Source organism: Gouania willdenowi, chromosome 4 (assembly GCF_900634775.1).
Source record: "Gouania willdenowi chromosome 4, fGouWil2.1, whole genome shotgun sequence".
Classification (NCBI taxonomy): domain Eukaryota; kingdom Metazoa; phylum Chordata; class Actinopteri; order Blenniiformes; family Gobiesocidae; genus Gouania; species Gouania willdenowi.
This window is the reverse complement of record NC_041047.1, coordinates 29,712,688-29,729,549: the sequence shown is the minus strand read 5'-3', so window position 1 is coordinate 29,729,549 and position 16,862 is coordinate 29,712,688. Positions and strand designations below refer to the sequence as shown.

At 36.7% G+C, this 16,862-nt stretch overlaps 1 protein-coding gene across 2 annotated transcripts; it reads left to right on the top strand.

The window, feature by feature from the left end:
- The first annotated feature begins 8,287 nt into the window (after positions 1 to 8,287).
- Positions 8,288 to 16,652, top strand: sec22bb (SEC22 homolog B, vesicle trafficking protein b). Of its 2 annotated transcripts, XM_028445457.1 has the most exons (6): positions 8,288 to 8,505; positions 10,106 to 10,117; positions 10,400 to 10,509; positions 12,589 to 12,749; positions 14,626 to 14,772; positions 15,309 to 16,652. In XM_028445457.1, exons 1-6 carry the CDS (start codon positions 8,431 to 8,433, stop codon positions 15,461 to 15,463), a joined length of 660 nt encoding a protein of 219 aa, XP_028301258.1. In that variant the 5' UTR covers positions 8,288 to 8,430; the 3' UTR covers positions 15,464 to 16,652. The 2 variants fall into 2 exon arrangements, with proteins under 2 accessions (XP_028301258.1, XP_028301259.1); XM_028445458.1 differs by lacking the exon at positions 10,106 to 10,117 and having other exon boundaries at positions 8,289 to 8,505; positions 15,309 to 16,648.
- The last annotated feature ends 210 nt before the right edge of the window (positions 16,653 to 16,862 follow it).

Below are 16,862 nucleotides of genomic sequence, written 5' to 3'. Positions count from 1 at the left end.
TTTTCCATTCTCCTTTCCCCGTTTAGAACTGAAAATAGAAAATCAGCTGTTTCCTTTTTCTGTTCTGAACGCTGAAACGAAAAACGAAGTCACGTGACCGAGGTCACGTGGTCTGGCTTTTTTTTTTTTTTTTTTTTCAGCCGACATGCGGAAGTGATGGTGTCAGAATAAAAGCATACAGGGAGAGAGAATATAAAGCAGGCACATGATCTATCACAGAGAGTGATACATCATTAAAAGCTTTACAAAAGCTACATAAAGATCAAGTTTTGGTGTTTTTTTTTATTTCGACGTGAAATTGCTTAGCAGGCCTGTCGTGTTTGAAAAACATAATCCTAAATGACCAGCAGAGGTCCCCACGTCCTAACAAACAATATGAGACACCAAATCACTCCTGAAATATGATTGCATCCATTGCCTCGAGTCCCATTTACCACATCATCTGCTGTCACAACTTGTGTACAGCTGGTACATTGGACACACAACTGGTACATTGGACACACAACTGGTACATTGGACACACAACTGGTACATTGGACACACAACTGGTACATTGGACACACAACTGGTACAGAGACTATTTCAAAAAATGAATGGCTTGAGGCGTTTAAAAATAAGTTGCTTTGAGTCTAGTTTTATATTGTATATGTAGTTGTTCATGTTTTTCTTTTTAGCATATTATTAAATCCACATTTTTGTTTTTTTTATTTTGCAAACTGTTAAAAAAAAACCTGAGTTGTTATTTAATTATTCATAAATTGATGCAGTGGATAGTTTTCTGTTTGTAGTACAGCAAATTATAACTTTTGCATTGTTTTTTACTTTGTCTCAATTCTTCAAAAATAATTCCCAGTAGCCAGTGTGGCTTTGAAGTAATTATTATTATTATTTTTACTGTTTCGCTGCCAAATAATGTTATGTCAATACTATAGTTTGTGTTTATTTAGAGACAGTAGTTACTTTTCAAATCATACACAGAGGTAGATGCAAACCAAGCTTTTCTCCAATTATAGCCCATAAAAATGTAAAAGTTCAGTCAACCCATTACACTGTATGTTTTATTCAATAAACATTTTTAGCAGCTTAGTTAAGCAGGTACATGTCTACGACTGCCTCTGATTGTCATTCAGCTTGCTGACCACAGTCAACTGTTATGTACAGTATGTATGCTTAATGACATCATGATCGTTTATTTATTTTGTGTACAGTGACCTAGTCTTACACAGCAACCTGATGAAACCAAGACCAAGTAAACAAAAAATAATACTGTAATAATGATACACATCCAAACCCCTAATTCATATATAAACAAAAATACTTTTGTATCAGGAAATACGTCTTGTTGTATAGAAACATTCAACACAAAAAACAATCGCAGGCAAGGGCTGCAGGCTTCCACATGTCACAGCAAATCACACACACACACACACACGCACGCACACACACAGAAAGAGATTCCTTGCTTTTATAGATATGCTAATTCAAATATTGTTAGGACTGATTATATGAACATAGCAATTTTTGGATCAACATCAGCATTATAATTGTGATAAACGTAAAGCCACTGAGGGACTGTATAGATGTCTAACGTTACACAGAGCAATAGAAATATGTAGAGCAACAGAGCAAGAAAAGACTGAACGTGGGGTGCAAGAAGATCCAGTGGATGGTGAACTGAAAATGATCCTCCCTGACCAGAGTCTCCACCATAACACCAGTAGACAATCAGCTTCCCAATCTGTTCCAAATACAGATCAAACAGAAAAACTTGTGCTGGCTGCCTTCACACCCATCATTCATCTGCACCAATTACAGCTCCAGCAGCCGTCAGTCACTGACTGTGTTTCCAGTGACAGGAAAAATGTCTCCACATAAAGGAGGAACCAGAGATTCTCAGCGAAGGTCAGGAGGCAAACAGTGCTGCTTGTCCTGTTAAATGTGAAGATGAAGAGAAGAAGCCTCAGGCCTCCCAGCTACACTGGAGACAACTAACAGAAATCAACAGGAAGGAGGAACATTCAACCTGCACTTTAGATGAATTAATGAAAATACAAAGTGTGGGAATTAACAGCAAAGGACCAGAAGCAGCCCAGAACCCAGATCCAAGCAGTTCAGAAGTACAAGGTTCTGATGGAACGGAAACAGACTCGTCTCAGACTGAAGGTAGTAGCAAAGATGATGAAGACTGTTGGCAGAAACCTCTGTCAGAGTCCGACTGTGACTCCACCAGGAAAAAGAGAAAGATGTCTGACTCAAGTAAAAATGCTGCAATGGGACGTAAAGCTTCCAAAATACGGATTAGTTCATTTGAACAGATGAGTTTAAAGAAGAAGGTTCAGGTAAAAATAACATCTGAATGTGTGGGTGGTAAGAAAGCATCACTTAGTGCAGCTTCAAAACTCAGAATCCACACAGGAGAGAAACCATTTAAATGTGATGTTTGTGGAAAAGGTTTTAGCCGTAATGTCAACCTTAAGAGACACATGGGGATCCACACAGGAGAGAAACCATTTAAATGTGATGTTTGTAGTAAATGTTTTGCCTATAAGGCTTACCTTAAGGAACACATGAGAATCCACACAGGAGAGAAACCATTTAAATGTGATGTTTGTAGTAAAAGTTTTATCCGTAATGCTTGCCTGCAGTCACATGTGAGAATGCACAAAGTAGAGAAAGCATTCAAAGGTGATGTTTGACAAAGGAAATAAAGGAATTGTTTTAAACAAAAGTCTGAACTAAAGGTCCACAACAGTCCACACATAAGAAAATACTTTGTGTTGTAAATATTTTTTTTGTTTTTTGTTTTTCTTTTTTAGCTATGTAGGTTTAGGTATAGTTGAAGTTTGGAGTGTAGTTAGAGTTTTGTCAGTTACTTCTTTCAATAAGTTATAACAGATGTTGGCATACGCTTAAGGTTGGCCATTTTGTATTTACAGTTGATTTTTTTGTGTAATTGTGTACTGTAAATAATTTTACCTTTGAATATTAAAGCCTCATCTGTGTTACATTAACAAGGTTTGCTCTTTATTAAATAATTTACACTTCTGTTTAGTTTTTGTTTTTCACAGATTGCACAAAAACAGATAATTGCTGAATCTGCATTAATTTTTTCAGAGTAAATATTAGTGAACTAATTATTAACTAGTTTATTCAATAAGAGCCTTGAAAGACATATAATTAAAACAGTGGATGGATGGAAGCATAAACATGCGGACATTCACACAGACTTATTACACACACGGACATTGGCAAACAGAACAGGCTTCATCGGACGGGTGATACTACGACCCGGAGACGGAGTAAATGCAGGGCCGCTGGAAGTAATTTTGAACGGGGTGCTGTGAAAAAAATGTTTTTCTTTAGACAAAAAAATCATTTTAAAAATAAATAAATGGATTGAGATTCACTATATTGTCATATACACTTCAGTGCACACGGCCAGGGTCTGTAACGCACATCAGACATCATCAGTGGTGGGAACAGAGCGTCTGTCTGCAGAAACTTCCTGGTGATAGATAGATGAGACAGCCTTGGATAGCTGGCTTTGAGAACCAAAAGAAGATAAGCAATGTGTTTTTGATTTAGACTAGGTCAAATTCAGTAGCTTTGTATCCCGGTTCTCTCTGCATTAATCCAGTAAATTGGCCTTAACTTGCAGTCCGGGCACTCGACTTCTCCAAGTTGGTTTCAATTCCGCGTAAACGATCCAAAAGCAGTTCCTGCTTTTTTTTTTTTAGATCAATCATCACATGATTCTGAGTGTTGAAAGCCCTGCCCCATCCTTCAGAAATGACTGGCAGCCTTCCTAAAAAAAGTTCCCAACGTAATCCGGACATTGCGATAGGTCAGAAAGCTGCCGGCTCCAATCAGCAGCAAACATGCTACCATAATTCCAATCACGTAGATGTCTTCCACAGAAAGTATCGACAGACACACAACTTGCCACTTGTTACAAGGGTCCAGTGCATTACCAGCCGCAAACGTTCCACTTGGACATGCTGGCTCACCACTGAATGTTCTTGTTGTGGAAAAAATGTGATCGATTGCATTGAGAGACCATCTGATCAATTCCATAATTCCAGTTTTGGATGAGATGCAAAGAGAGGCTCCTATTAGATTCACAATACCAGACAAAACAAAAGCAGCAGCAAGGGCAGATAAGGGTGGGAAGAGAGGGAGCAAAGAAAAATGCCACCACCTTCGTCGAGTAGGAGAAGAGAATTTTGTTAAAGTTCAATATACACATAATAACCTACGTGTGTCAAAATAGCTTCCCAAAATATTAATAAGGAATTTATAAATTGTGCAAAATATTTTTAAATGGCTACATTTAAAAAAAAAAAAAAAATATTTTCATTTAATTATCTTTTTTTTCTTCTTTTTCCCTCTCTTCCCTCTATATTGTTCCTTTCCCTCACATATTTGACTATTATTAATTTGTTATTGTCTCCTCCACTCGCCCTCTAATAGCACAATACCACGATTATAACACACACACACACACACACAATTATAATGTATAAGATTTGTAAATATTGTCTACGGTCTATGGCATTTTTTCTGTAATTGTCTCTAGAAAGGACAAAAAGAAAGAAAAAAAACATAATATTGATTAATCAGCAGTTCACGAAGTATAATTAATGTGCAGTAGTTCATGTTGTATACATGACAGATCCCTTTCGCCGCTAAGAGGTGCTGCAGCACCCCTAGCACCCCCAATTCCCACGGCCCTGAGTAAATACGTCCCCGTACTGCATGTACAGGCAGTAATATCACTAAGTTTATCATTTTACCAGTTGATAGAGCTACTATCTTTACCAGGGAGCAACTATTTATTCCTGGTGATTGTTTTATTGTGCTTTATTTTCAGGTGATTAGTTCCTATCTCTCTTCTGCTCTGCGGACCAAAGCGTGTTATTGTTGAGCCGTTGCTTCAAAACTACAATCAAAATTAAGGTGAAAACAGTTCTCATGTATGGTCTTCTGTGTTATAGCCGACAATAAAAGGTTTGATACAAACTGGTGACCGTCTGATTGCAAGCCCACTTCCTTAACCTCTAGGCCATTCTATCCAATTTGTTTTAATGAGTTACACAGTTTTGGGTCAATTTGGGGGGCGACCCGTCATTATAGAGTGATATTATGTGTTAAAGTCAGACCAGATGAGAACGATCACCAAATTGGGGTCAATGACAATTGATTGTAATTGATGTCTTAATTATAACTAGTTGTAATTAGCATGGAAATTCTATGAAAAATGTAATTTACAATTTAATTAAACAAAATTTCAGAACCAAGTTACAGTTCTATGGTTTACACATATCATATATAAGTGAACCTATATATTAATCTCAACTTTTCCCACTACGTGTCAGTTCTCTTGAGGATCATTTTACAATAAAAAAAAAAAAAAAAAAATTAAATCTAGGGGTATACTGACACAAAAAAGGCTCAGACACCCACACCAAAAACGATAATACCAGTATTTTCATTGATTAGGAAGCCTAACAAAGTAACCAAGAAATGAGGAACAAATTGTATGATAGATAATATTTTTGTGTATTTTACATCTGATTTAAATCATGGGTCAAAGCTGAACTGTTATCATAAGATGCTAACAGAAAGCTAACACAAGAGGAAGGAAACGTTTTATGGTGTGATTTATTAAAGGCTCAGTAATTGTGATTAATTGTAATTGAACTTTAGTAACTGAGAACAAAATGGTAATTTACTTTCAGGGGGAAAATAATAATTGCAATTGTAATTGTAAAAAATAAGGGTCACTGAACATGAACAATTGAAGACGCAATTGTAATTGACCTTAACCCTGACAAACTCTAATGATATTCAGATCAACTATAACACCAAATACAATAAGTAATCTTATATTTAATTCCTCTTTAAGTTAAATCCTCTTTAATTTAACAACACTCAACGGGTAAAATAATCTAAATCTCTGTCACTATTGGAAAATGATTTTTTGCTAAAAAAAAAATAGATAAATACATTTTTTTAAATAAAATAATTATACACGGTTGTTTTCGGTAGTGCGCATGTGCACTACCGATTAACCGCTAACACCGGCCAACCTGTAGTAGCTATTTTCCACCGGTTGGGTAAATATAAGCCTTTTTACAGCAGAGCAGTGCTTGAACTAGGCCATCTCTGGTAACAAACATCCATCAAACAGATAAACGGTGCGCTACCCGTGAGGTTTACAACTAACAACCAACTGCTTAAACATATTCACTCGTGAACTGACGATATACATCGGCCAGCATGGGCCACCGAAAACATTTGCGGGTTGTAGCAGAGAATATTGTCACCTGTACATTCAGTGGTCAGGACCGGAAATGGCGGAAGTGTCGGTTTTACTCAGTTATACGTCACTTGGTGGCGGCAGAAATAGCTTGCAAATCTCACATATTGCACATTTAAAGCTCAGAACAGAATAGCTTCAATTTAATTTAACAGCTTTAATTCATCAGGTAATTAATTCCACAAATTTCCTCCAAAACAGAAACATCTGAATTCACGTTTTTATGCTTTACTTTGTTCATAAATATGAAAACCTCCTAAATTATCTCCAAACAACTCCTCCTCCAAACAAAAATATTCAATCTTTGTCAAACTTGATATTTTAGTAGCTTTTTAATGTCATATTTTAAAATGGATTTTACAGGATATTGCACCAGTTTCTAATGGAAATATTTGTACTACATAATTTAAGACTAACGAAATGCATCTTAAAGTCATGAATATTATGAATGTACATTTTTATATTGATTTAAGTAACTATTCTTTCTTGTTTGACTGTTTCCTTCAATCTTGAAACTTTAAATGTCAAAAAAAATAAATAAAAATATATTTTTAAGATATCGAAACTGAATTTTATGGAAGCTTATTCATCTGGAAGCCCATTCCTGCCAGTAAAAAACAACAACAACAACAACAAAATCTCTCTGAGATATGCCACTGCTAAGTTTGAGAGGTACTGGGAACCATGGAACTCTTACACGAATCTGAAGCAGTGGAAGTGTTTGTTCTGTCCTGTACAAATGTATCACTCTATAATTTCTCTATAATTTGTAGAATCAATATCTTTTTTTCTGCGTTTGCCGAGGATATTGATGAATATGATGTACAAATTAATGTGTTTCTGGGACTCAGCCTCTGATTTACACTTTCAAAAAGATCAAATTCAGGAATGCACGTTGAACCTGTCCTGACCCTGACTTCTATCCTTATTGTTATATCCTTGTTTGTTGTTTGTTTCGTGTAAAAATGTCTAATAAAAACTTAGTATTAAAAAAAAAAAAAAAAAAAAAAAAAAAAAAGTAAATTAATACAAAAAATAATAATAAATCGGAGTCAGCTCAGTACTTTCTGGAATACCCCTCTGTTGTATTGAAGTAAAATAAATAAATAGATAATCAAATAAAATAAACTGTGATGTGCAAGGGTCACCAACATGGTATAGCCCGTATGGACCACAAGAGGGGCACTCAGGCCTGTTGTAACATGAGGACCAGTAACCAATGAACTTTGTCCAAAGTTGATTTATTTGCCAGGCTTCAAGCTCACAAAGATAACTACAGGTGATAAATGTATAGTCAAAAAATTACAAAAATTGTTAAATTGTACAAATATTACGTTTTACGATTAGTTAAAAAGTTGTTAGTGGCAATGGCAAGTAAAATAGGAACCATGATTTCCTATGAAATGTAATGAAAATGAAAGAATTGCATGAATTAAGAAAAAAAGTATTGCATGTTGAAACGTTTGCTACCTTCTGAAGTTACTGGTAGTTTTCCTAATTATCTTACCTCAGTGGTTCCCAACCTTTTGATATCACAAACTTCTGGTGACCCCAGATCATTTCCCCATTAGAATTAGTTTTCTAGAAAAGTTTGTTATAGTGTTTTAAGAATACAGATGCGCCACCTCAGACATCTTTGTTCTGCAATTTATTTTTATTTTTCAATGATTAAAAATATTATATATATATACAGTAATTTATTTATTTATTTATTTTTTTGATGAATTACTCGACATTAAAGGGGACCCAATTCTAATTCCAGGCGTTACAAGCTCAAGGTTAAAAAACACTGTCTTACCCTTCAATTAAAGGAAAACCGTGAATATTTATCATTTTAAAAATGCATATCAAACCGGAAGCCCTTTGGATTATTCACTAGCTTTGAATTAGCTCTCAGTTTCAAAAAGGTTGGTGACCCCTGGTGATGTGGAACTTTAACCCCCCTGTCAAAGGTTCCACCTGACAGAAAACCCGGAAGGTATTTTCGGTGGGACTGCAGCCGAGCTGTTTCCGTCCAGCTCACCGTCGGTGTGTGTGTGTGTGTTTGTGTGTGTCAGACCTGAGGCCGTCAGTTTCGGTCCTGGTCTCTGCTGCTGTGGTTGTGTGGAGCCATGGTGCTGCTGACCATGATCGCCCGGCTGGCGGACGGCCTGCCGCTGGCCGCCTCCATGCAGGAGGACGAACAGGTAAGCGTTTAATAAAACGCTCTTTCATTTTACTGCGTTATCTGCCTGGTCCAGTTTAGACAGCATTAGACACTTGAGATAGGCGGTGGTACTGGTGTAGGAGTCTAACTGGGACGGGGACAGTGTTGTTGTGAGCATTGGCCGCTGTGTGATGTGGATGCTAGTGATGGCTTCCTGCTGCGGGCCTGTGTACGGAGCTATGAGTCAGCTTTAGTTAGTGTTTACCTGTGCGAACACACTCAGGGATTACATAGCTCATTTATAGTGTTTATGGTACACCTCTATGCTATGGCAATGACTGCCTCCACAGCTGGAACAAGACAGAGAATCATTTAAACACAATAACATCTAGAATAAGTACATCACAACAATTTAAAGTTTAAATACACAACAGGTGCAGGGAGGAGCGATTCAGAAGGTCCTTATTAACCTGTTTAATACAGCCATTAGACACATAGCATCAACACACACTAGGGCTGGGCGATATGAACCAAAACTCTCAATATTTTTTTCTCAAAATGGTGATATACGACATAAATCTCGACCATTTTAATTCAAATGAAGTCTGACAAGAAAGAATGAGAATTCCTTTATTAATTATTATTATCAATTCCAGGGGGTTTGCACAAAATATTCCACTTTTGGCTTTTTCTCCTATTTAAGGGACAGCACGTGTGAGTGAGTTCTGTAGCAATCCATCAAACTCTGCTTTTCATGCTGTTCTGAGAAGAAATTGAGTATTTTAAAACAAAATAAGCCATGAAAAAATACATAAATTAAGGCAATATTGTAATTTTCTATATTGTTAAAATAGAAAATTCCAAATATTTTGAATCAGAATGATAGAGGCAGGCTGTTTCTTTATGTTTATATGTCTTTGTATAGGAGTATATTAGGGTATCGCTCTCCCCTCATATGTATGTATATTTATTGCTGCTGTAAGGACCAAATTTCCCTTTTCTGGGACTTATAAAGCGTTATCTTACGCACATGTGGGAGACTGCTGTTGGCATCTTTTTGTGGATTTCTCCACACACTGCCTTTGTTTGTATGAGTTCATTTCCAGCTACCCAGGTGACTTGAGTTTTCAAATGGTCCTCACCTGGCTGCCATATTTAACAAAGCCAGTGGCTATCAGTACGTAATACATGTCAATTGACCGGCAGTCTATCCATACGCAGCACCCCTCATTGGCCAGTTTAGGTCACATGGTAGATGCACCACGTGACTTAGAGTTCCGTCCCGCTAACCCTTTTTAAATACAATAAAATGTTTTTTGTTTTTTTTTCTCCATATATATATTTTTAAAGGTGGAATTTGCTTTGTTAAATATGTTAAAATGAGAAAATATATATGTCAAATGTGAGATTCAAACCCACGGCAGCGGAAGGAAGAATCCTTGAGTCAGGCGCCTTAGATCACTTGGCTATCCTGACATGGTGATAACACAGGCACATTACGCTTATGCAGAAAAGGACACACACTTCATATTAGGGGTGTATTATATTACGTCACGCGATTCTATTATGTCAGAATTTAGCCTTTCTGTTTTAGAGCATGACTCTAACTTCTTTCCTTCATTCTTTCTGCTTTCCAAAAGGGGAGTGAAAAGGTTTGTCGTGTCTCTGCTCCATGTTTTTGTTTTTTAATAGACCATGCATCACCTAACAATACACAAAGTAATCACGCAGCATACACACAACAGCTGGTGTTTAGATGTGACATCACATGTTTGTGTACATTACTGGTTTTGTTTCATTTATTTCCATTTCATTGTAAATGGAGTAAATTGTCCTTCAATTTAGATATTTTTTTTCCCTCCTGAACAATGTTTCAAGGTGTTCTGTGTGAGATATTGCCAAGTCATTGTGTTTTTTTGGTTTGATCTTTTCAGTTGGGTCGAGATCTTCAGCAATATCAGAGCCAAGCGAAGCAGCTCTTCAGGAAACTCAACGAGCAAAGTCCCACACGCTGCACCTTAGAGGCCGGCTCCATGTCCTTTCAGTGAGTGGGAAGAACTGTTCCCGACTCTACGGAGACAAATATTGATTGATTGATATTTGTTCTTGGCTGTCTTCAAACATGCGATACAAAGAATAAACATTAATCTAAACATCCAAAAATGGAATGGGCTGAAGCAGTAAGTGCTAATCGAAGCCCATCCTCCAACAACTCAATATCAGTGGTGTTTATCAGCTTTTCAACTTTCAATAGGTGCAAAACATTTTTTTTTAAAGATTTTTTGAACAAAGACTGTAAACGTATTAACTTAAAGTGATCCTGAAGATCATTCCAACCTTAAAATGGGACATATTATGATATTTTATATCCATCTCCATTTGTTCTAAGAACCCTAAAAACATAGTATTTGAGGTTTATTTTCCCAAACTCACCTGTTTTCCAGAGTTTTAGCCTCTGAAAAGTCACTTTCTGAGCAGTGCCACGGTGCACTCCGGTTGAACGACTGTGACGTCACGAGACAGAGGAGTTCTCACGATATTTATATAATCACGCGAGAACGCAATTAAATGTATGTGTTATAAACGCAACAATAAACAGACAAACAGGTCAGTGTTCCTAACAAAGAAGCACAAGAAGGTTGGACTCTGGATTTGTCATAGCCACATTTTTTAGCAACAGCCAACAGAGAAGAGATAAAACTGCACCAGTAAAACATGAACTAAATCAAAGTTGATGCAGTTTACAGTGAATGTCATTTTGTTTTTACACATTGACGTTTTGGTGATGTAGTTACTTGAAATATAATCTGAACCCGATATTTTATTGCGGAGTACGTGCTTAATTTCCTGTTAAGCTTAATTTGCTTTGTGCTGATTGATGATTCGTGCTCCGGTGTCCGCCAGAAATAGAAGCCCTGCATATATCTGGCAGAGGGCACCGGGCTACCACAGCTGGGAAGGAGCAGACACGCACCGCAGTGGAACCGGTGGAAATTAACACATAGACTAAAGCGGAAACCTATCAGCTCGGGTGACGCGGCAGTGACGTAACGCAGCGGAGCCGCATCCAGTGGAAATTGAGTGTTACTTAAGCTGCTAAGTCTCCTCCTCATTTCTATTAACCACATAAATAGTGCATTGAAGGTGATATACATTTGTTTTGTCCAACTGCTGCCTCACATTGTGTCACGAACACGTCAGATCAGCGATACGAGGTGATATAACAGGTACTAAAAATGTGTCTGCTCCCTGGTGCCACATCGAAACACAAGATGCGCTGGAAACCACAAGAGCGGAGTACCGTTCCGCATGAACAAATAGTACTTATTCTGCAGTGTATGTACACTGTGGAGGCAGCAGGAAAGTTCTGTATTTAGTTTTACTGGTAGCCGTCACTCCTTCGCTAGTGAGAAAAACAATGGTGGACTTTTGCAGAAGTTTTCATCAGGTTGTGGGTGGAGTCACCAGCGGAGGGCAGGGCATTTTCTCTCCCAATTTCACTTGTGACGTCAGAAATGTAGAAAATTTGAAACGGAGCTATTTTCTCTGTGTTGTAAGACTTACACAGACCACAAACAAAGGACTGGATGGATTTATTTCATATGTTGTGCACCGTGTGGACACTCAAGTTACCTCATATGTCATCGAAAAAACTGCAAAAGTGGATTTTTAATATGTTCAATTTAACACTGTAAACAGAAATGCATCTTCTTTTAACATTCAATCTAAATTTACTTTGTTCAAAAATATAAACTTTCTTACTCTGAATAAAATCTCTAGCACTTTTAACCTTAAAAAGGTTAAATATTATTGTTCTAGATTTGTTTTAAACAGTTTGTTAGTAGGTGCCCAGAATTCCACTTAATGTATTATTCTTAATGATCTCTTTTATAATTTAAATAATGGATTTACATGTTTTACATGTATTAGCCCAGCTTTCTGAGCAATAGGCCACATAATAAGGTCATAAAAGAGATGAATAAAGCAACTTCAGACACTTTCTATTTAATGTACTTTTTGTTCTATGAAGAATGCCATTAGTTTTAGATGTTTTTTCCTGCTATGTTCTATATCTGAATGCGTTGGGTTTAACCCTTTGGTCTCTGCTGTGCTTTCCTCTCAGCTACGTCATAGAGAAAGGAGTGTGCTACCTTGTGCTGTGCGAAGCCAGCTTCCCCAAAAAGTTGGCCTTTGCCTACCTAGAAGACCTGCAGGCTGAGTTTCATGAGCAGCACGGGAAGCGGGTGCCCACCGTGTCCCGCCCCTACTCTTTCATCGAGTTTGGTACGGACTTTGTTGTTTGGATTGAGTCTTTTTTTTTTTTAGGCTTGTGCTGAATAAGCAAGATGTGTGGTGACGTTGATGTGCCTTTGAACCTTTGAACACAGGACTCAAGATCTGTTGGTGTGATAAACACAGAACAGTTGTGTGATATTAGAATAGAATAGATAATACTCTATTGATTCCCAGGAGGAGAATTCACTTTTGCATTAACATAAAAACACAAGAGCCAGGGTTGGGATCAATTATAATTGTAATCATGCAATTGATAATTAGGTACATTTATGGCGTAATTGTAATTTTTAAAAAATGGTTAATGTTTTAATGGTCATTAAATTGTAATTGAATGGAAAATTGCCATGAAAATTATATAACAATTGTCAATTATAATTTAACGCAAAACTGGGGAACCATGTTACAGTTCTACACATGTAGTTAACAATTATTAAAATATGTTTCATATCAAGCTTTCCCACATTTTACCATTAAAGACATTGAAATCTAGCGGTATACTGACACACAAAAGGCTCAGACGCCCACACCAAAATTATTAAAACCTATATTTTCATTGATTATGAAGCCTAACAAGGTAACCAATAGATAGGAAATAAATGATATGATAGATATTTGTTTTTAGTGTGTTTTACAGCTGATTTAGGACCCGTTATCATTAGAGATGCTAACGGAAAGCTAACACAAGAGGAAAGTTAACTTTTATTAGGTTATTTATTTCAGGCTCAGGCTCCGTAATTATTGTTCATTGTAATTCAACTCTAGTAATTGAAAATGTAATTGTAATTGACTTTCTGAGGAGAAAAAGTAATCATAATTTAATTGTAATTGGGAAACATGCGGGTCACTGTAATCATAATCACATGGGTAAATTGTAACTAAAAACATGTAATTGACCCCAATCCTGACAAGAGCAGACGATAGAAACAAAACAAAAAAAAACATTTTTAAAAAGATAATAGTGCAAAGAATATAGAGTTGTTGGTCAGACATAAATTAGAAGAAAAAAAAAAACAACAAAAACAAAACGATCAACAAAAAATTTATAAATTATTGTTTTTTAAAAAAAAAACACAAAACCCAATTTGAAAACAACAATTTTGTTGATATTAATATTTGATCACATTGTATTACAATATTTTCTATTTGTTGGTATTCATTTATCATGCAATATTTAGGAATAATGATAAGTTGATGCTAGATGAGGAAAATCTATCCAAACTAAGGTTGAATTTTATATTTTAATGAGGGGATAAAAATTTATATTTTAATATCAATTTACAGCCGTTATTGCTAAGCTATGTAATTGTGCTACTATTTGTAATATTAAAATATGTTCTGAAACGCTCTCCTTGTGCATATTTTCTGCACATCTGGATTCGTTTGATCATATAAATGTTTTTTTTTATTTTCAAAAGTGGCTTAACAAAAAGCAAGAAACGCATAAATACAGACAATGATTAACTTATGTATGGTTATGTGTAGCATTAACACTTCAGCAAACAATTATAAAGTGATTCTCATATGAGATAAAGAAAGTAAATCTGTTTTAAATTTAACATCAACCAAGTAAATATTAGTGTCATGTCTAATACTTTTTTTTAACTGTAAACAATTGTCTGATAAAGGACCGCCTGTTAGGTTGGGAAATCAAGAAAGCAGTTTAATTCAATTCAGCCTCATTTACAGTATATAGCACCAATTACAACAATAGTCATCTCTTAGCGCTTATCAAAATAATAAATTCTTAAGAAAAAAACCCAACGATTCCACATGAACAAGTATCAAAAATAGGAATTAAGGTCAATTTTCCCACACCTGATTCAGAAATTCACATCCCGCTACCTTTACCCTTTTCTCTCCTCAGACACCTACATTCAAAAAACCAAGAAGTCGTACATCGACAGCCGAGCCAGGAGGAACCTGGGCAGCATCAACACGGAGCTGCAGGACGTTCAGAGGATCATGGTGGCCAACATCGAGGAGGTGCTGCAGAGAGGAGAGGCTCTCTCTGGTGAGGCTCTGCCACTGCTCACGTGCATAAACAAAGAAAGGGAAGTGCTGCAGGCTGGGGTCAAACCTTATTGTTGTATAACATATAGTATAGAATAGAATGCTTTCATTGTCGTTATACACAAAATACAACGAAACATGGACATTCTATGAGCGGATGTCAAGAGCCTCTCGGTGACCTTTTTGAAATGGGGGGAACGGGGGCCTATCCCCTTTTCTGGTAATTTCTAAATTTATCGGAACATAGTTGTGATATATCGTTTCAAAGGCAATTCAACGTAGATTATGAGTTTATGTCGCACAATTTTATTTGTTTTACTCGGTGGAACCGAGCCGTTTCACTGAATTCTTGTGAAGGTGGTATGTGCTATTTGGCGCGGAGACGTTCCGCGGGCCCGGCTGTAGTTCATCAGAACTTTGTTTTGTTTTTTTTTGAGCAATCTAATATTGTTGTAATTAAATGTTATTTTCAATATCTAGTTTTGTTCTCATCCCAATGACCCACCTCCTGTCTCTGCTCTCTTTACATTCACTAAGCTCTGGACTCTAAGGCCAGCAACTTGTCCAGCCTGTCAAAGAAATACAGAAGCGACGCCAAGTACCTGAATACTCGCTCCACCTACGCCAAACTGGCAGCCGGCGGTGTTTTTGTCATCATGCTCATCGTCTACATACGTTTCTGGTGGCTGTGAAAGGTTGTGAGGAAGAAGGAGGAGGAGGAGGAGGAGGGAGCCGTGAGGTGAAGAACATGCTGCAGACAAGACGTCATCGACTTATTCACAGGATTAATTAATTAAATGAAGACTTCACAGATGTGTCTTTGTCTGTCGTCGCCGGAATACAAGTCATGTCATAATATTTAGTTTACCTATTCATGACTTCACTATAATACTGGTAGAAAAGGAGTGAATGTGTGTGGAAGCTGATTGTTTTTAAAGCTAATTTGGAGAAATTTCATTACATGAATTCAGACTAAAGATGAACAAAAGGAAACCAACAACCCAACATGGCATTTTCACCACACACAGACACTGCAAACCTATATAACGTGCTAAAATAACAACATGGCAATAATTGTAATCACAAGAATGAAAGAAAACATTAGAAACATAAGATAAAAGGTAGAAAAGCTTTACTTTAGCGATACAGCAGCAATAGACACTATACTAAAAAAAGTAAAGGAATGTTATCTCCAACAATAGCTTAAAATAACTACAGTGTAGCTTTTGTTTTGATGGTAAGAGGAAGACGTGGAAAAGCAGTTTTCAAACCAGTTACTAAGACAACAGAAGGTTTTCCAGTACCACCTGTACTTCCTGATCACCCCCTGCACCCCAGGCCATTACATGTTATGGAACGTAAAACGTTCCTCTAGTCACTAGCTAACTATTAGTGAGCTTCTTTTGCTAATGCTAAAGAGAGCAGCCATGCTACATGTGGTTGTTTTGAATGTTTTCCTTATTGTACAAACAACTGTTCTAAACTGTAACATTAGCATCACACATTAACTCTTCTCCTCCATTGTCTGTATTATAAAACCAGCTTGTACCATAGTTCCATTTTAAGCCTGTTTAAAGTACGGTATCGCTACAGGACAGAAGTTATCATTTCCAGTTTTAGGTCTGCCAGTTTGTCGGCTTTTGGTGACTTTTTTTGTTTAAGACTCTTACACTCTCATTAGAAATGCATTAGGAGGACAAATAGTGTCACTTAAGGAGTTCGTTCCCGCTCTTCCTGCCCTTCCTGCCCTTAATATTCCTCAGTAAGTGTTTACAGGAAGGTTTATTATGATTATTTTGTTTCCCTTATCTCCACTGTAAATGACATCACCTCTTATTTTCTATTCTGCTATCTGAATAAAGTCATTTGCACAATGAGAAATGACTGCTTCCTTTTTATCTGAATGCTGATGGAATACTGACAGAACTAAAGCTTATTAAGCACTCAAGCATTTAGAAAAGTGTTGAATTTCTCATCTGTAGGGACGTCATAATTGGCATCACTAATAGGGCTGGACGATAAGGACCAAAATTCATATCTGAATATTTTTTTCTCAAAATGACAATACTGTATGATGTATGATATACGTTT